Source organism: Ruditapes philippinarum, unplaced genomic scaffold (assembly GCF_026571515.1).
Source record: "Ruditapes philippinarum isolate M1 unplaced genomic scaffold, ASM2657151v2 ctg876_1_1_1_1, whole genome shotgun sequence".
NCBI lineage: Eukaryota > Metazoa > Mollusca > Bivalvia > Venerida > Veneridae > Ruditapes > Ruditapes philippinarum.
In genome coordinates, this window is record NW_026856968.1 from 279,096 (window position 1) to 296,474 (window position 17,379).

The 17,379-nt window shown below is 33.1% G+C and overlaps 1 protein-coding gene across 1 annotated transcript; it reads right to left on the bottom strand.

The window, feature by feature from the left end:
• Nucleotides 1-488: 488 nt before the first annotated feature.
• On the bottom strand, nt 489-13,182 carry LOC132748313 (uncharacterized). Its single transcript, XM_060737886.1, has 11 exons — nt 13,174-13,182; nt 11,452-11,538; nt 10,913-10,984; nt 8,872-9,052; nt 7,428-7,522; nt 6,272-6,346; nt 4,513-4,588; nt 4,309-4,371; nt 1,802-1,865; nt 706-790; nt 489-542 (listed from the first exon to the last, which is right to left on the bottom strand). Exons 1-11 carry the CDS (start codon nt 13,180-13,182, stop codon nt 489-491), a joined length of 861 nt encoding a protein of 286 aa, XP_060593869.1.
• Nucleotides 13,183-17,379: the final 4,197 nt, after the last annotated feature.

Here is a 17,379-nt window from a genome sequence, read left to right on the forward strand (position 1 = left end):
GCTGTGTAACTTGTAATTTAATGATTTGTCAAGTTATATTGATCATAATTGTCCTGGTCCCCCCGTCAACGAAGACTAAATGCTAGCATACGGAGCATCATATTAAATATGGCGACAATTTAAGGCGGAGCCGAATTTCAACAGAGGCGGAGCAAATGAAGTGACATTGCCTCAGCCGTTACCTTTCTCAACCGTTAAGTTTTAGAACTATCGACTATAGACTGGCTCATTGGCACGTTATTTATTAGGTAGATAAAATTAGATATAGGATATTTAAACATGGTACTATCATTTCAGTTAAACGTTTATTTTAATCCCTTAAAGCTCTAGGACGTGTTGTAAATAAGAAAAGCTATTTTTATTTGAAAATTTGAAAACAATGTGATTTCGTTAAAACAAAATAAAATGCACAAAATCAAGTCTAAAATTTTCCCCCATTGCTATATGGAATAATGGATATCTACTAGCCGTCTAATAAACTGATTTAACTAGCCATAGTCGTTGATCCAGCTAAGTGTATGGTAAATCCTCTGTAACCCAGGCTATATACCGTATACCAGTAGCGGTAAATGTAGTATATATACGGAATGTGTAAGCGAGTTTTTAAACTAAGGCATTCTCTTTGGTCAAAAATAACTAAACCCATTTATTCATTTTTGCATCAAATTTTGGACTTATCAAAAAAGGACAGACAGTTTGTCTTACCTGAAATTTTCGAGCTGTACTTTTATACAAAATATAGTCTCCGAAATTTCCAGGTAACACGATCGGAAACCTATAGGTTGAGTTCCTGTTATAAAAAGTGCAATACACAAATTTAAATCTATTTAATAATAATTGCATTTTTATACTTATATTATTGTTATGAAACAGAAAAGGGGATTTTTAGCCCATCTGGACGCGTGCAGCTTTATATACGGGTTTTATTTTCATCTTGTAGTACGAAAAATCTAAAAATTATCATATTTTACTCTCGGGTACCGTCAATCGTAAAATTCCTATTTTCATAACACTCGATGAAATTATCATATTTAAGTTTCAAGTAAACCTTTCTGGACTATACATCTATAAAGATGACATACTAAAAGAGCTCCATCGGAATGAATAACCTGGAAACACGTGGCTCGAATATATTTTGTCGAGATTAATGTATCATTTAGTGTAGGTGCTGTGTTTCGTCAGGGCCAGAGCATTTATTCTGTGAACGAAAAGCGCGAAACATGACAGTACGACAGTACCATGGTGACAATACGACAGTACGATTAACTGTCACCATAGTACTGTCGTGTTTGTCCATCGTATCGTCGTACTGTCACCATCGTACCGTCGTATTGACACCATCGTACTGTCGTATTGACACCCTCGCACTGTCGTATTGACACCATCGCACTGTTGAACTTTCACCACCGTACTGCCGAATTGTCACCATCGTATTGTCATGTTTCGCGCTTCCGTTCTCAGAGAAAACGCACCAGTCCAAACGGAACACCGTATGTAGGTCTGAACCATTAACTACTGTGCAGAATTTAATCTTGCAAAAAATGACCAATAAAAATAAATACTGACTAAGCATCGTGAGAAACATTGTAATGTAATTCATTTATCATTTGCATGAGTTTTTGACATGCTCCAATTGAATTAATGTAAAAAAATAAAATAAAAAAATACGTTTTTAAAAATTTGACAATATTACAACTCTTAAAAGAGCATGTTATCATTTCTTCGGAAAAAACGAAAAAAATGGCGAAATCAAAATTTCAATAAAATGCAATAAGAAATATGTTCAAAACTGATAACTTACTTTGTAAGATATTGATCAAGAGACTGTATGTGCAAAGCGCCAAATCCAGTACAGACGGACGTATCTGAAACGACGTGGGCAAGTAAGACAACAGACACTTTCCGTGGTATACCATAATAAATGTCATGTAAACAATTTTATTTTCAAAATATATTATTTAAATTTTGTGCATTACATCTATCTTTTCTCAAAAAAAATTACGTAACGTCAGACATTTTTTGCGACTTTTTTCACCATACATAAGCCATTAAAGATAATTAAGTCGCTGATTGAGCAAACAAAAATCTCTGACACGGTTCCCTCCGTAAATGAATTCCCTTGCATGTGCTTTCTGTTCTGTTCTGTTTTAAACCGCATGTATATTACTTGTTTATTAAAAAAAAGTTATGCCGATTCAAAGTTAGTCCGACGCGCATCAGGCGAAGTGTCAAAAATCGGCTGTTCTCTCTCAGCGTTTTTCGTTCAATAATTGTATAACACCCTAATATCGCAGCAAAGGGGGTGACACAATGCGGTAACATACTCTTAACAACTTTTATAGCAGAAATTTCTTCAAATCTTAACGTGATTTACTGTCCGTCTAGTATCTGTAGCACATGTCACATGTCTATCGGTAAAATTTGAGGCACTCGGTGGGGGGAAATACTGCTGTGGGGATAAAAAAATCAGTGCCACTTAGCCTGTGTATTCGTGTATGAAATTCTGTTAAAATATAAATTAAAACAACGAAAACCTGAGCTCCTGACAGACTTTTAAAGTCCGTGCATGGTACGGTGTGCAAATAAGAACGTGATATTATATATTTTTGTCCGATCAGTTCATATAAATGCTTGACATAATTTAATAGAAATAAAAGGTATTACTCGATCAATATGATCTTCTTGACTTTACTAATACTGAATTTTAATCTATGAATAGCATTTCTTCTGGGACATACAATAAATTGTGTTCGATTTACTAGTGAACAATAAATTCAAAGCGTACACTGAAAAGATGTTTTCATATCTTTTTTATTGATTCATAAAAATTTAACCATCAGAAGGCTATCGTAAAAATATTTTAGAAATTTCTGAGGGACACCTGACACTCGTCATACATAGGCGTTCACATAAAAATGTTGTCTGTTTCTTTTGACATTGTTAGAAAATGAGGTTGAATGTAAAGAAAGCTTTTGAATCCGTACTTAAGTACATAAACTCAATGTAATGTCTATCAGATTACTGGATAAATAAATTATTATTTCACACATTATGGATAGATTGGCAGTTACATCTCATGGTGGTGCGATTTAGCGCTATGCTAAATTATTTGTTAAATATTGGCCGACAATTTCTTAATTTATAAAAAGGCTACTTACTCGTAAATGGCAGCCGAAATAATGTTGAAAGATGTACAGTATTTTTATGATACAAGTATGACGAGTAGTAGTATCGACTAATAACAATTTTTTTAATGCGTTTATTTAAGGTCGCCGCCGGAAAGCCCATATGGGCGACCGTACACTCAAGTCGGGCCATCCTAGAGCGTCCCGCCGAGATTTTTTCGTCGATTTTTTTCCAGCTTTTATTGGTGGAGGAAGACCCCAGGTGCCCCTCCGGGCATTATTTCAGGCACTAGCGGGCACCCGGGTAGAACCACCGACCTTCCGTAAGCCAGCTGGATGGCTTCCTCACATGAAAGATTTCGACCCAATTGAGGATCGAACCTACAGCGGTGAGGGACCAGTGATCTCAAGTCAGCGACCTTAACCACTCGGCCACGGAGTCCCCAAATAACAAAAAAAACCGGATAATCATGGATATATGTAACATCCGATGTCCCTCATTAATGCCTCAATAAGGGGCGGCGCGTTATCAATAATTGACAGGATACGCGCATAGCGAATAAAAATGGTATAGGTATCGTTTTAAAACGTTTAAAAACATAGTTTCTGGACAAACTGCTTCCAAAATTAAATTACGAATGTATTCAGAAAAGGTTAATAAATATACTAAAAAATCTCATTTAAGCTATTTTAGTGATAACTGACTGCGGTGTCACCTTAAGCCAATCGAACAGTCATATCAAACTAGACAAACTCGTAAAAGTTCATCTTACAGCGCAAATCTAAGAAGGGAAACAGTGTTTTATATAAGATTTTCTTTTGATAATTATCAACATGTGTGTATTTGAGTTTATTTATACTCGCCACCTATTACCCATATGGGCGAGTCCTCTAGAAGAGTATAAGTGCATTTTTATATTTTGGAGGATGGTGTAGAATACATATACACATGGAGTTGAATACAGAAAGATGCCCCCAATTTCAGAAGATTCTCATAGTTCTTTAACGTGCCAAGTGTCTCAGCACCCATACAAGGAACCTCGATTTAAAGTCGCATCCGAAAGACTGGATAGTAATTTTAGTTGGCCAGCCCGGGAGTCAAACCCACAATGTCTCAAGCTCAATCCGATTGAGCTATTCTATTATCTACCTATTGGGGTTCATTTTATAATGTATTATCTACCTCGCGGGGTGCATTTTGTATTGCATAAATCTTCGCTGCAACACTCAACTTCGCAGTTGATACCTGCAAATAAAAGAAGGTAGATTTATATTATACATATCAAATTACACACTCTCTTTAAAATATATCCTTATACCTTTTAAAATGATTCAAAAACAAAGTTTTTTTCTGACTTTTGGCCAATACGTGTATTTATGTATTTACCTGTATTTGACGCCCGTTTCCTTCCAAATATAGATAACGATGGCGTCTGACGCCGGCCCATTTCGTCTTCACATCTCTTTATAAATTGAATAGAAAATTGTGTTATTCTTTCAGTACAAGTCTATAACATGAAGAATTGCGAAACATTCAATTTTGGCATGCGTATATAGTCTATGGGGCGGTATGGTTGAGGGTGGACTATACATATTAAACAGAGAGAATGCACTATTCTAGATGATTAATTTACAGTCAGACACAAAATGAAGCAAATGAATGTTTTATGTTGCCATGACACTATTTCATTCCTCTAACTTTTGAAACTGAATTGTAATAGATGAATTTAATGTCCGATCAACTGATTATCTAAAGATTAATATAGATTAAACATTTTACTTTATTTATGTTAATGGATAAATAAACTTACAAATGGCAAACATTGCTCGATTATCTGTCCCGCTAAGTAATATAGGTGGCGCTGTCTTCAATTTGGTCCTGTATGCAGATATCCTCGGGCGTATTGACAGCTGATGATAACTATGCCATTGTATCAACTTTTAATGAAATAATCTGCATTATGTTAATCTTGAAGTTTGTTTTTTCTTATCTAACACAGACCAAATCAACAAAAGCGCCACCTATCGAGCACCTGCCGAATCAAGGGACGTAACTGACCAATATCCCCCACAATATCCCCATACTGCCAGTTTTCAATCACAACCACTTTTCAATCATCTCTAGAAATTGACCTTATATGTCATGTAACCAAACTGTAAGCACATCTTGTATTTACTGGACTACATTTATCAGCAACTATGTCAATTGTGGCGATAAAAAAACAACAGTATTTTAGTTCAAAATATTTTAAATAAACCTTTTCCACAAATCCTTACTGTACCCAGTTACAAATCGCAATAATTTTCTAAATATATTTGATTTACAGATTCAGTTTTTTGTCAGTCTGCAGAAATGGGTATAAGGTTGGTCAACTGTTTCACTATTATTAAGTCATAATGTATACTGCACTTTAAAAGCTATAATCTTAATATGCTAATATTTTACCGCACAATTCTTAATTGGAACGTAAGACGTCAGTAAAGCAACAGTCAAAATAAAACATTCTCTCGGATAACTTTTCAGTAAGCAGTCACTAGAAGGAAAAAATCAAGTGATTTTTGCTTTTACAGGTTTTTGCAATTGAGATTTACTTCCATACCCCAATTGTCACTACTTTACTACTGCAAATAGATATCAAGATTAAAAACTGGCATCATAAATAAGTTAAAAATGTTTATTAAAATTTATCTGAAGTTGACTTAGACAAAATTTCTTCAAAATACATAACTGGTTATATTTTAACATTGTATAACATTTTTTTATGTGGTACAGTATATACTTTGTTAACTGATTTGAAAAGTGGCAGTGAAAATTTGAAAAAGGGGTCAGTAATGGTTTATTATTGATACTTAATAATAATTCAGTTAAAAGTTTAAAAAAAAAGTTTTTGAATTTATTAGCTGAAACGATGATATTTGTAGAATTGTAAAAGAAAAAAAAAATGTTTTATAATTTCACTGTCAGTTATTGTAGAAAAATCTGTTTGCTGATCGGAAAGTGGCAGTACGGGGATATTTTAAAAGTAAAATGTCACATCCGATACCTCACTACACTGAACTGAGCAAAATATTTTCATTGCTTTTACGGAGTTGTTTCGAAAATAAAACTTTTCGAAAATGATATGATAAATAACAAAATGATAAACCTGTTTCCCTTCACATTTTGTCTGATACCTGTGCGCATGCGTCATTGGGTTTTGAGTTGCAACTAGCATGCAGACCTTCAATTAACAATGATAATTATTCATAAAACAAAATAATCATTTGTTACGTACATTCTAACAATAACGTTTACAATGATATTTATTAGCATAGTAAAATATATAATTATTGTAATTTAAATGAATTTGATGTGTACAAATAGTCCAATAAAAGCTAAAATATATTCTTATTCCAAAGGTTTCGAGCATGTTCATCATTAAACTCGCAACTGGGTGGGGTATTGAGTTTTTTTAACCAATTGATACCATGACATTAACATCATTTCTGTCATCTTTGACATATTTTCTTCTTCATTAAAAAAGGGTCAGAAACGTAAGTCATCAAACTAACGTTGGTGCATTTTGTACTGAAAATATCTCTTTATTTCCCATGTTTTACTATGAAAATATCCATATCATGCACCCATCGGAATAGAAAATTGACAGACAAGACAATATATATTGCATTAAAATTGAATATTTCGGGTCTGCACGTTTTGTAACGTCGGTTTTCATTGGATAATCGTGACGTTTATATGTTGTATTTTTTTTATAATACTGCACGTTTGTAACGTCGCTTTTCAATGGATAATCATGACGTTTACATTGTTTTTTTTTGTTATTTTAATCTGCACGTTTGTAACGTCACTTTTCATTAGATAATTATATATTATATAGTTTTATATACACGGCTGCTGTCAGGTCAGTTCATAAAGAAATCTCACGTTTTTCTCTAAAAAGGAAGTTTGCTGTATTATAAATTCATTTTAAATATTTCTGACAGGTTATATGACCGAATATAAACGGTTGTTTTCAATATAACCCTCGCCTGGCGACTCGATCTATATTTACAAACAACCGTTTATATAGGGCGATATAACTTTATAATCTTTATAACTAATAACATACATGGTTGCTATTATTTAATAAAGAAATCTTACTTTTTGCTCCGAAAAGGAAGTTTGCTGTATTATTGTATTATAAATTCGTTATAAATATTTTCCTGACCGGTTATATGGTGGTATATAACCTGTATAAAATCTTCATAACTAATAACATAAACGCTAACAAGGAGATGTTAATAATATTATCTTAAACTCACCTCATCTCGACCACACACGGCTAATTTATTGCAATCGTTCGTACCGTTTTGCTCCTGACAACTGTAGCAAATTGGGCCTCTTTGAGCTGGGAATCCTGTATTAGTGAAATTGAATGGATTCAGAAAAGAACAACTGACAACAAATGATAGCTATGCATATACGAGGAATGATCTAAAATAACGTAGATTGTTGCTGTTGCTCAGACAGAGGTGATTTAAATTTAGTAAACTACATATTGAAAAAAATCGGACCATTTTATTAATTAGGTAAGATAGAAAAAAAATATTAAAAATTGCAATGCGATTCTATGACCATAGTAACATATATGTGGCGCACGAAGATTTTGCGTCACATGTTAAATTATATATAACTCTAAAAGAAAAACCTAGAAGAATTGCGGTTTCGATCGTGCAGCCACCAGTTATTGTCACATTGTATGACCAGCAATTGTTTACAGTCGTTTTCCAGCCATCGAGAGCGAGTGAAATATTTTGTATAAAAAGCATGAAAGCATGATAGTCGTATGGTACACATGTCGCCTATTTAGTAAACGGCGTCTAAAAATACAAATGACGCGACGTCAACGACGTCAAGAAATGTGCGACAGCGTGCGCTATGTAGACCATAGTGATCAATATGTTTTGTTTGTAGTTTTTTAAATAGAGGATATTGAACAAGTGTAGGTTTAATACTAAATTTATTGAACGAGTTGAATAAAATCATATTATGCGAGCCTCTGGCGGGCATAATATTCTTTTATTCAACTCGTTCAATAAATTTAGTATTGAATCTACACGAATATAATATTCTATTTATCACATACATAAAATAAGAACGGTAAATTGTTAAAAAGAGTCATTTTTCTTTGACGCGCCTATAGTGTAACGCTAACATTAGCGCGCTTTAACGCTGTGTTTATAGCGCAAATGACGTGACGTCAAAGTGCTATTACACTAGTGTAATATTGTCTAGTGTAATATCGTTTTTATTAAATGGCTTTATTACACTCCTGTGCCGCTGTTTATGTGATAAATGACATGTTTTGTTTTTGATTTTCTTTGCTAAGAATATGCCAGACACGTTTCACATCATGACGTTGTTATTTTGTATACGTCGATAGGATAATCTTGATTACGTCAACTTGAAATGTACACGTTATTTTATTTATATTTTCATCTCTCGTAAAAGGCTAAATTACTGGTGATAAATGGACTTTTTACTTATTAAGTGTTTAAAATCGTTGAAATTGTAACCACTTTGACGTCACCGATGTGAAAGTTCTAATCCCGCCAATAAGGAACAATTCTTTCCTGTAAGATAACAAACCGACTAACGTTTTTGGAAAGATGGAATATTTTTTCAAGTAAGTTCCTAATTATTTAGGAAACCCATCCATTTTTACTTTTAAATTGAATAAATGTAATAATATGACATATAATATACCAGTGTTCCCACACCCAGCACTGTTGCATAACTCTCCTACGCAACATTCCCCGCATATCAAAGTCCCAGTCGCTCTTTTGACGTCATCGCCCAGTGAATGTGGGGAATTGTCACGTGATAGTAATGTATTTTGACCAGATGGTTCCTCTCGTCTGCCAACTAAAATTGTGTTGTCGCATTTCTAAGAATATTGTAATATAAATAACCTTTGTTTTTCTCGTATTTGTTGAAACGATTAAGGTAGATATCTACGACAGACCGGTGGTGACATTTCAAAATCCTTGCACTCTCGTGTTCATCTTCACGAATATCCAATTTTAACTTCATGAATTCACAATTTCATGAATAATTTTAAACTTTACGAATTCACAATTTTAACTTCACAAATTCAACTTCTTAAATATTAAATTGTTAAATTCAAAACATGAATTCATAAAGCTAAATTAATGGAGATGAAATTGTAAATTCGTGAAGTTGAAATCGTGTATTCGTGAAGTTGAAATCGTGATGCTCAAAACGCGAAATCGCGTAGTTGAATAAGTTGAAATCTTTGTTGTATTAGGTTTATTTTAGCTCGGCGCCGGAAATTCCATATGTCCGAGATCTCAGCGTCCATGCCGGTCCACTCTAGAAGTCTCATCGGGGACGTCTTTTTCATGCCGATCTTCCTAAGTCCTGTACTTCGTTCGATGGAGGAAAGACAATACCGGAAAAGCATCAAGTTCCGTGACGGCTGCAAACAGGCGGTTGACATAAACCGGCTCTTGTTAGCGCCACCCTCCAGAGTTAGTCACGACAGGTAAACAAATCACCTTTAGTACTTGAGATGATTTGACCTTGACCTGCCGTGTGCCTTCTCCGCGACGTGCACGCTTCTGGAGGGATTTGGAAAAGTTGAAATCGTGAATTCATGACGATTAAATCGTAACTTTATGAAGTTGAAATCGTAAAATTCATGGATATCGTATGTTGAAAACGTGAATTCACAACGTCAAAATTGTGAATTCTCGAATATGAAATCGGGAATTCATGAAGTTGAAATGTCCACACAGGTCTTTCGTAGAAATATCTTCTTATTGTTACAATGTACAAATAACTTAATGCAGACTATACAATTATGAATAAAATGCATTTCCTACAAAGGAATTTCATAAAATGTACGTTAAGCGTTTAGCTGAGTGTATATACATGTATTTTATCATATTCTTATAAATGAAATATTGAGAAATGTTGATGAAATAAAATGCGTATTTTCATTTTTTTGTATTTGTATAGTAAAAATTTTTCACTGCACTGAAACATATTTTCCGTATTTTCACTGGTTTCTTGCCGGACTACTTGTTTTCTAAATTCAGCAAATACACAAAATTAAAGCGAAAATCTTCAACATGAAATACATTTGTATAAAAAAAAAATGTTTATAATTAACAAAAAATTCAAGTTTTTTTCTATAAATGAAGGATATATTTTCATCTTGTGGTATGAAAATTATCATACTTCACTCGTTGCTACCGTCACTCATGAACTATTCATTTTCACCACTCGATGAAAATATATCCTTTATTTATAGAAAAAGCTTGAATATCCTCATTATACGAGATCTTATATTTCATTGATGCAGTTTATTAAAAGGGAGACAACCCTGGCATGTCATTTTGGTCATATTTATACTAGTTATCTCCCTTACAAGCCAGTTGTCTTCTGAAAGAGTTTGTTTTGAACTGATTTCCATCATAAAATTTAGTTTATAAACTTTTCATAGAATGAACGTTAAGACATTTAGTTGAGTGAATATATAAATCACAAATTCAGAGTGGCGGCATGACCGAGGGGTTTACACGTCGGAATAGCAAACTAAGTATTGCTGACCGTGTGGGTTCAAACCTTGTCAAGCCGTTGTTTCCTTGAGCAAGAAACTTTACATTCATTGCATAGTACTAGTTGGTTCCAAGAACGGATTCGAAAGTGTTTAAATTAGCTAATAGCTTCCAATATAATCGAACTATAATAAATTTGTATAAACTAAATTTAGCTAAGTTACCTGCGAGTCTTTACATCCCAGATTATATCTGATTGTTCCAATTGAAGTGACGTAACTGTTAACATAACATCTCTTTAATACAAAATAACATGTTTTAAAATAGACATTAAACAGACATAAACCTTATTCGATATAGTACAAGTACAAATAATAAAGCAATAAATTTAAACCAAAATAAAAATCAGTCGCTCTCACTTCCCAAACCAAGTTCGTTAATTTTAAACTACACACCACCATCAAAAAAGATTCAGACCATTTTGAGAAAACTTTCATTTATTCTCATAAATAACTTAATAAAATTCAGGCAAATACATGTATAACTAAATAATACTGTTGAAAATTTATTGTCAAATTCACAAAATTTAAAGACCTAATTCTCTATAACATATTCGCATGAATGGTTGGTTATTCCTTGCTGGGCAATTCAGACAAGTTTTATGACAAGTAATTCACAGATTATATAGATTTTTTAGCAAATCTATTTCCTAAACAAAATCTAGATTTAGTAGCATACAAACTTAATGTATAGTCTGTTTTACCTCATGTGGTCCACATTTTGTTATGACGTTACAGTCACTGGGTAAAACTGCATCAGTACAAAACAAGCACAGTGTCTCAGCTGTTACCTTTTAAGAATCCGTCATTTGTAATTCTGTAGCTATCCACCGGAAAGGGAAAGAAGTATCGAATAAATTTCTGAACAAATTTCTGTTACCAAAGCAATGCGTTGACAGCAATAGCGGGGGATATGACTGTCAACGATGGATGGGAGTTTAACTTAGGGTTTGATATTCCAAACTACAACGTGCCTGGCTATTTGGATAGCGCCAGAGGAAGTATAATTTACTTGTGAAATGATCTTCTTTTGTTATCAAGACTTCATCGATCACGTGACATTTAGTTTTTTTTTAATTTGTTGTGTTTCTGTGGCATTATCCTTTTTCTTTTGCTGTACGGTATTTTTGATATTATGCGAGAACGCGTCCAATATCATTAAGTTCAATATCAATCGTGAAACACATTTATATAAGACAGCGTGATTTCTATTTTCACAAGAGCCATGATACATATGGTTATTCCCTGGCTATAAAGAAGTTACCTGAAGGTTGTACCTTTACATGGTAAGAGGAAATCCTTTAAAATGCCTAGAATTTATGGGCATACTAAGTACAGTTTTAATGAAAGTGGAAAAATAATAAGGCAATAAAGAGAAGGTTAGCATGAATAGCAAAGTATATGTGATTAATCTATTTTGTTTTAATTGTGTCAGTGAATTAGGTTTGAAGAAAAACATTCAAGTACATCTGGAGTTATGCTCAAATATTTTGTTTAAGTAAACCTAGTTAATGGGAATAATAACTCAACAAAATAAAGACAAAGTTATTGTTCCTACAACGTACACTTCCTACCGACTTATGCGCCCGACAAAATTAGGACGGACGAACGGACGCACGGGTGCACTGACCCACGGACTGAGAACATTGTTTTGGTTTTTTTTTGTTGTTTTTTCTTTTGTTTTTATTTTTTTTTTATTGTTTACAAATATGAACATATAGGTGTATAAAACGTAATAAAGTCTTACTTTGAACAGTGGTTTTTGGTGTGAAACCCCGTTGTTTCACGTTCCCTGTACATCCTGTAAATATAAGATAACCGGATCATGAATGAGTGAAGGTTCAAAACTGAATTTTTTGAACGAGTTGAATTAAATTTCAAAGCCAGAAGTTTTGATTGACAATCGGTCATAATTTGAAGGTACTTTTGTTCTTTTTAATCCATAAGGGATTGTTGAAACGTCTTCTTTATTCACATGGTGATGTTTATTCCCATTTGGTCTTTAACAGAGGTTTCACTGTAACTTTCAAAAATATTTATAATTCAAAGATTAATTTTAATAGATAAAACTAATGCAGGTAATTTTGGTAGAAAGGAACTTGCCATAACTTGTTACTTGCAGACACGCTACGATCAGATGTAAATATAGATTCATCATGATCAATGAACACCTTTATCGCACGTGGGCCTGAAATAAATGAAAGAAGACATCGTACGGACGAGTCCTAGGTTTAACAGAGTCCATAAAGTTTTCATTTCACACCTTATAAAAATAACCAATGCACTTTCAGCATTTGCCCCATGTGATGTTTCAAAAGAAATCATTATGTGATCCAATCCTATCAATTTAGCCTCATTTCAAGAGTGCAAAAAGTCAAAATATATTCCATAATATATTTCATTTTTAGAGGTCCAAAATAGCTTACCAAATGCATATCATTCCAAAAAATCAAATCGAATTCATATAGTTTTTGAAGTAACAAAGTCCTGTCAAAATGCTTGAAATGGTGGTTTTAAATAAAAAGATAATTCATGTTTGAAAACAATACTGGATATATTGGACTTGTACACTATCAGACTTGTCTAGCGCCCGGTCCAATATAGTTTTGACAGCTGTGTTCTCGTCAAATAGAAATCAGTATTGTAATCAACATTGTATAATAACCTCAAAATACTGAACGATTGAAAAATAACAATGTGATTTTTAATTAATAGAGTCGATATTTTTAGTTTAATAAAATCAGAAATTGTTTGATTATCAAATACGGTTTTAGTTTTACACAAATACAAGTCGATACGGCATTAGAATATATCGTTAAACGTTTCGATTTACCTTCCTATAAGACCTGGGACAATGACCAATACCTCAATTATATGACACTGTAACGTAATTTTAAGAAAGATTATAGATAATTTTAGTTTTGACCTTAATAGTGTGAGAGAGATTGTTTAAGATAACAGCGATAAAATGAGCGGGGGATATAAATTTTAAAAACGGTCGTGGTCGCGGTGTTGTAAGGTCGTGATGAAAGTTTCGGTAAAGAGGAAGACGGTTTATTACAGAAACGATCGTTTTAGTGGTGTAACTGGTGGCAAAGGGAGATTGTTTATTCAGGCCTGGTAAATGATAGAGCTACCCCTTTCAGAGGTATACGGTAAATTGCTCTATCGCTACTTCCGAGCTATATGTAATAAATTAATATTATGTTACAAATAATAATCACAAACATAAAGTCATAATGAAAACCATTAAAGAAGTATGCTTCCAGATTCGTGCTAAATTTTGAAATGTATATAAAAGTTTGATATTGTGAAGTAAACTTATAATGTAACTTATACATTGCAAACGGCACTTACAGTCTATATATGTACGTATATTATTTTCTATTTGGCTGTAACAGATATACAATGTTTATCGTCATTAAATACAGTATTTTGGCGGCACAAGACAAAACAATACATATTTTGAACATGAGAAAAGTATGATAATATTGTTTGGCAATGTTGACCTGAGACATTTGAATAATCAATGGCCTTTTGTCGGTAATTGTCGGATTCCGAAGTAAAAATCATAAGTATGGCAGGCAAAACAGTATCCATGGTTAATGTATAACTTAAAGTTACCGACACAACACTTGCCAAAATAGCTTCAATGATAAGGAGTTAAGACTTTTAGTTCATAATTGAACGTTGTATGTTGGACTCTTTATGAAACTTTTTTTCAATATTACATTTTGCGAAACTTAACTACTATGATCCTGGTGATTTTTTTTGCATGCCAACCATGCACCCATTGTACGACTGTACAAATTGAAATTATGATAATTTACATAAACATGTACATCTATATACATGTGTATCAAAGTAATTATTTTTTAAAGAAAATGCACAAGAATTTAAACAAATGACCCATCCACTACTGTGTTTCGAACTTACAACTTGGGGATTGCTATGCTATCATACTAACCGCTAGGCCATCGGGATGTTTATTGAAACTTTCCTATCATTAAAAATCAGTTAGTAAATCGTAATAAATTGCGGACAATAACGTAAAAGCTTCCGAAAGTTAATGGGTCTCAGGTCAATATTGCCAAACAATAATAATTCCATATTTTGAACATCATAAAACGATGATAATATATAAATAACACGTGGGTTTGTGGGTAACAGTAAAAATATCATCCCGAGGAAAATACTGTTACTTGAGGCGTAGCCGAGGGTAACAGTATTTTTACGAGGGATGATATTTTTACTGTTACTCACAAACCCATGTGTTATTTATTTTATTACCCCGAACAAAAATACTGAGATGATCTGAAATTGACAACTAAATCTAACTGTAACAAAAATAAACAAGTAAGTAACAATAACTAAACTGTCCTTACCTTTTAAGTTTTAAGTGTGCTTTACTGTAGGCCTACTTGAGAAGTTTTCTTTTTCTTTTATTCTTTAAGCAAGTGATGATATCTACAATCATAAACATACAATAAGCTAGGTTTTATTTAGGAAACAAAACACTAAGCCATTTACACGGTTATGATCTGTGAACTCTGATCCTTCTGTTTCCAGAATATTCTTAGCATGGTTTTGACAAAATAACGATGATATCCTATGTCCACCATAATTATCTGTAACGTTTCACTGATTAAATTTGTTAAATAATCCTTTGTTGCATGCTTAAATCGTCTGCATGTTCCAGTTTGACACATATGACATAATTATTTACATTGCAATTACTTCCGTTGAAAACGGATGTTCACTTTTTGACTATTCAACAAAAAGATATATTATACGCGAAAAGCACACCAGGGTTCAAACAACTAAATTTTATGAGTGTCATAGTGACTCCAAAGGAGAAATTGCATTCGGAACTGCCTCGGCTATTATCTATAATAACCTCGGAAACAATACGGATTGAAAGTAGTTCTACCACGTGGTGTCAGATGTAAACAGAAACGGAGATAATGTAAAACGAATGTATATATTTGACATCTAATGTGTGACCCGGTACTCTTATGCTTGAAAATATGTCTGACAACAATTTGTAATTTAAGTATGCCCACTGATGTTCAATTTTATACAAATCCGACTAAATGTCAACAGGTTGGTTTTTTGTACTTTCGGTTTCAACAACCATAATAATAAATTATAAATAATGTACTATTTGCTTTTGTACCTATGAATTCGCTTATTTTAGGTGGACTTTTACTACATATATTGGAAATAAACTTGTCAACAACTCCAAGCATTAAATTACTATTTGTTTATATGTTTAGTTTCTTAGCGTAGGTTAGACCGAAATACCGCATCCGTTCTGTGTATTCATATTATTGTGTTCGAGGTCCTTTTCCGAAGACTGACGGAAAGGGCCGAGTAGTTGCAATTGGAGAAATTGATGTCCTATCGGGGTTTAACGTTGAAAATAATAATGAATCGAGAAAAAAATGGCGGCTATTTTATTTCATTTTATTAAGGAAATAGACCACGTGACCTCTTAAAAAATACTGTTACCTATGTAACAGTACAAAATTCATTCTTAGTCACGTGGTACACTTGCATTAACAGTAAAAATAACTCCCAGAGGCCTATGGGAAATTAGCATTACGAAAAAAGTGAGTGGTAATAATAACAATTATGACTACCATTGTCTGTGGTGTACATATGGAAAGACGTGAAAAAACAGATACATGTGTAGGTACTGTCTTTGGTGTGCAAATGGAAAGACGAGGAAATGATCAGTTTAAAAAGAATATTGCAACTCTAATTTAGAAAAAATATTTTACTAAGATATAGAGAAGCTGACTTCGTTTTTCCATTTGTTTCACAATGATACTTTGATATTTTAACTCTAGTTACACATTACACAATTTTTTTATTTAAATTACTAAAGATGTCAAAAATGCAAAAATAAGCCTTAATTATGCGTTAGTCACGCAGTAGAAATATGGTGATAAATACTGCAAAATCAGTCATATATATCGCACATAACAAGTAGAAGTCAAAGGTCAGAAAAGGTTGTCAGTCGTATATTTTTGCAGAGAAATAATGTAACGATTTGTGTCGAAAATACGGAGTATTTAGAATTCATTTTTACATATCGTGTTTTATAAGACTTAGTGTTTTTTCATGTTGGATTAAAATTTGTTATGGGTGGATATAAAGACAAAAAGAAAAGAAAAAAACAGAAGTATAGGGGAAATACCAAAATTAACAAGGGGAACAAAGGAACAGAAAAAAGCGGGAAATATATGAACACTTCAAGTCATCATTCTTTGGTTGCTGACAATTCACAAGTTGAGAACGGTTCGTACCTAACATTGTTAAATTTGGACAAAGGGTCAACTGATCAAGTTTTTAACAGTTCTTATTGTCAATCGGAATGTACAACGGATAACAGGAAAGATATCTAAACCCCCAGCAATACATGACATCATCAAAATCAATGTGAGTCAGTGTTCACCACAATGGTCAACTATGAACAATATCACTTCCATGAATATGCAACACTTATACTCTCCAACTCCATGTGTTCAAAACCAGTCTGGTAACAATTTTACAAATGAAGAACTTATGTTATTTATGAGTGCAAAGTTTGATGAAATGAATAGCAGACTTTCTAAGCTAGAACTTGC

What these genes read in the sequence shown, in the direction of transcription:
- LOC132748313 (XM_060737886.1), bottom strand. An exon ending in TGCTGGGTGTGGGAACACTG is followed by an intron (nt 7,523 to 8,871) that starts GTATATTATATG and finishes TCACTAATACAG; the next exon opens with GATTCCCAGCTCAAAGAGGC. An exon ending in GTACAGCTCGAAAATTTCAG is followed by an intron (nt 543 to 705) that starts GTAAGACAAACT and finishes TACGGTATATAG; the next exon opens with CCTGGGTTACAGAGGATTTA.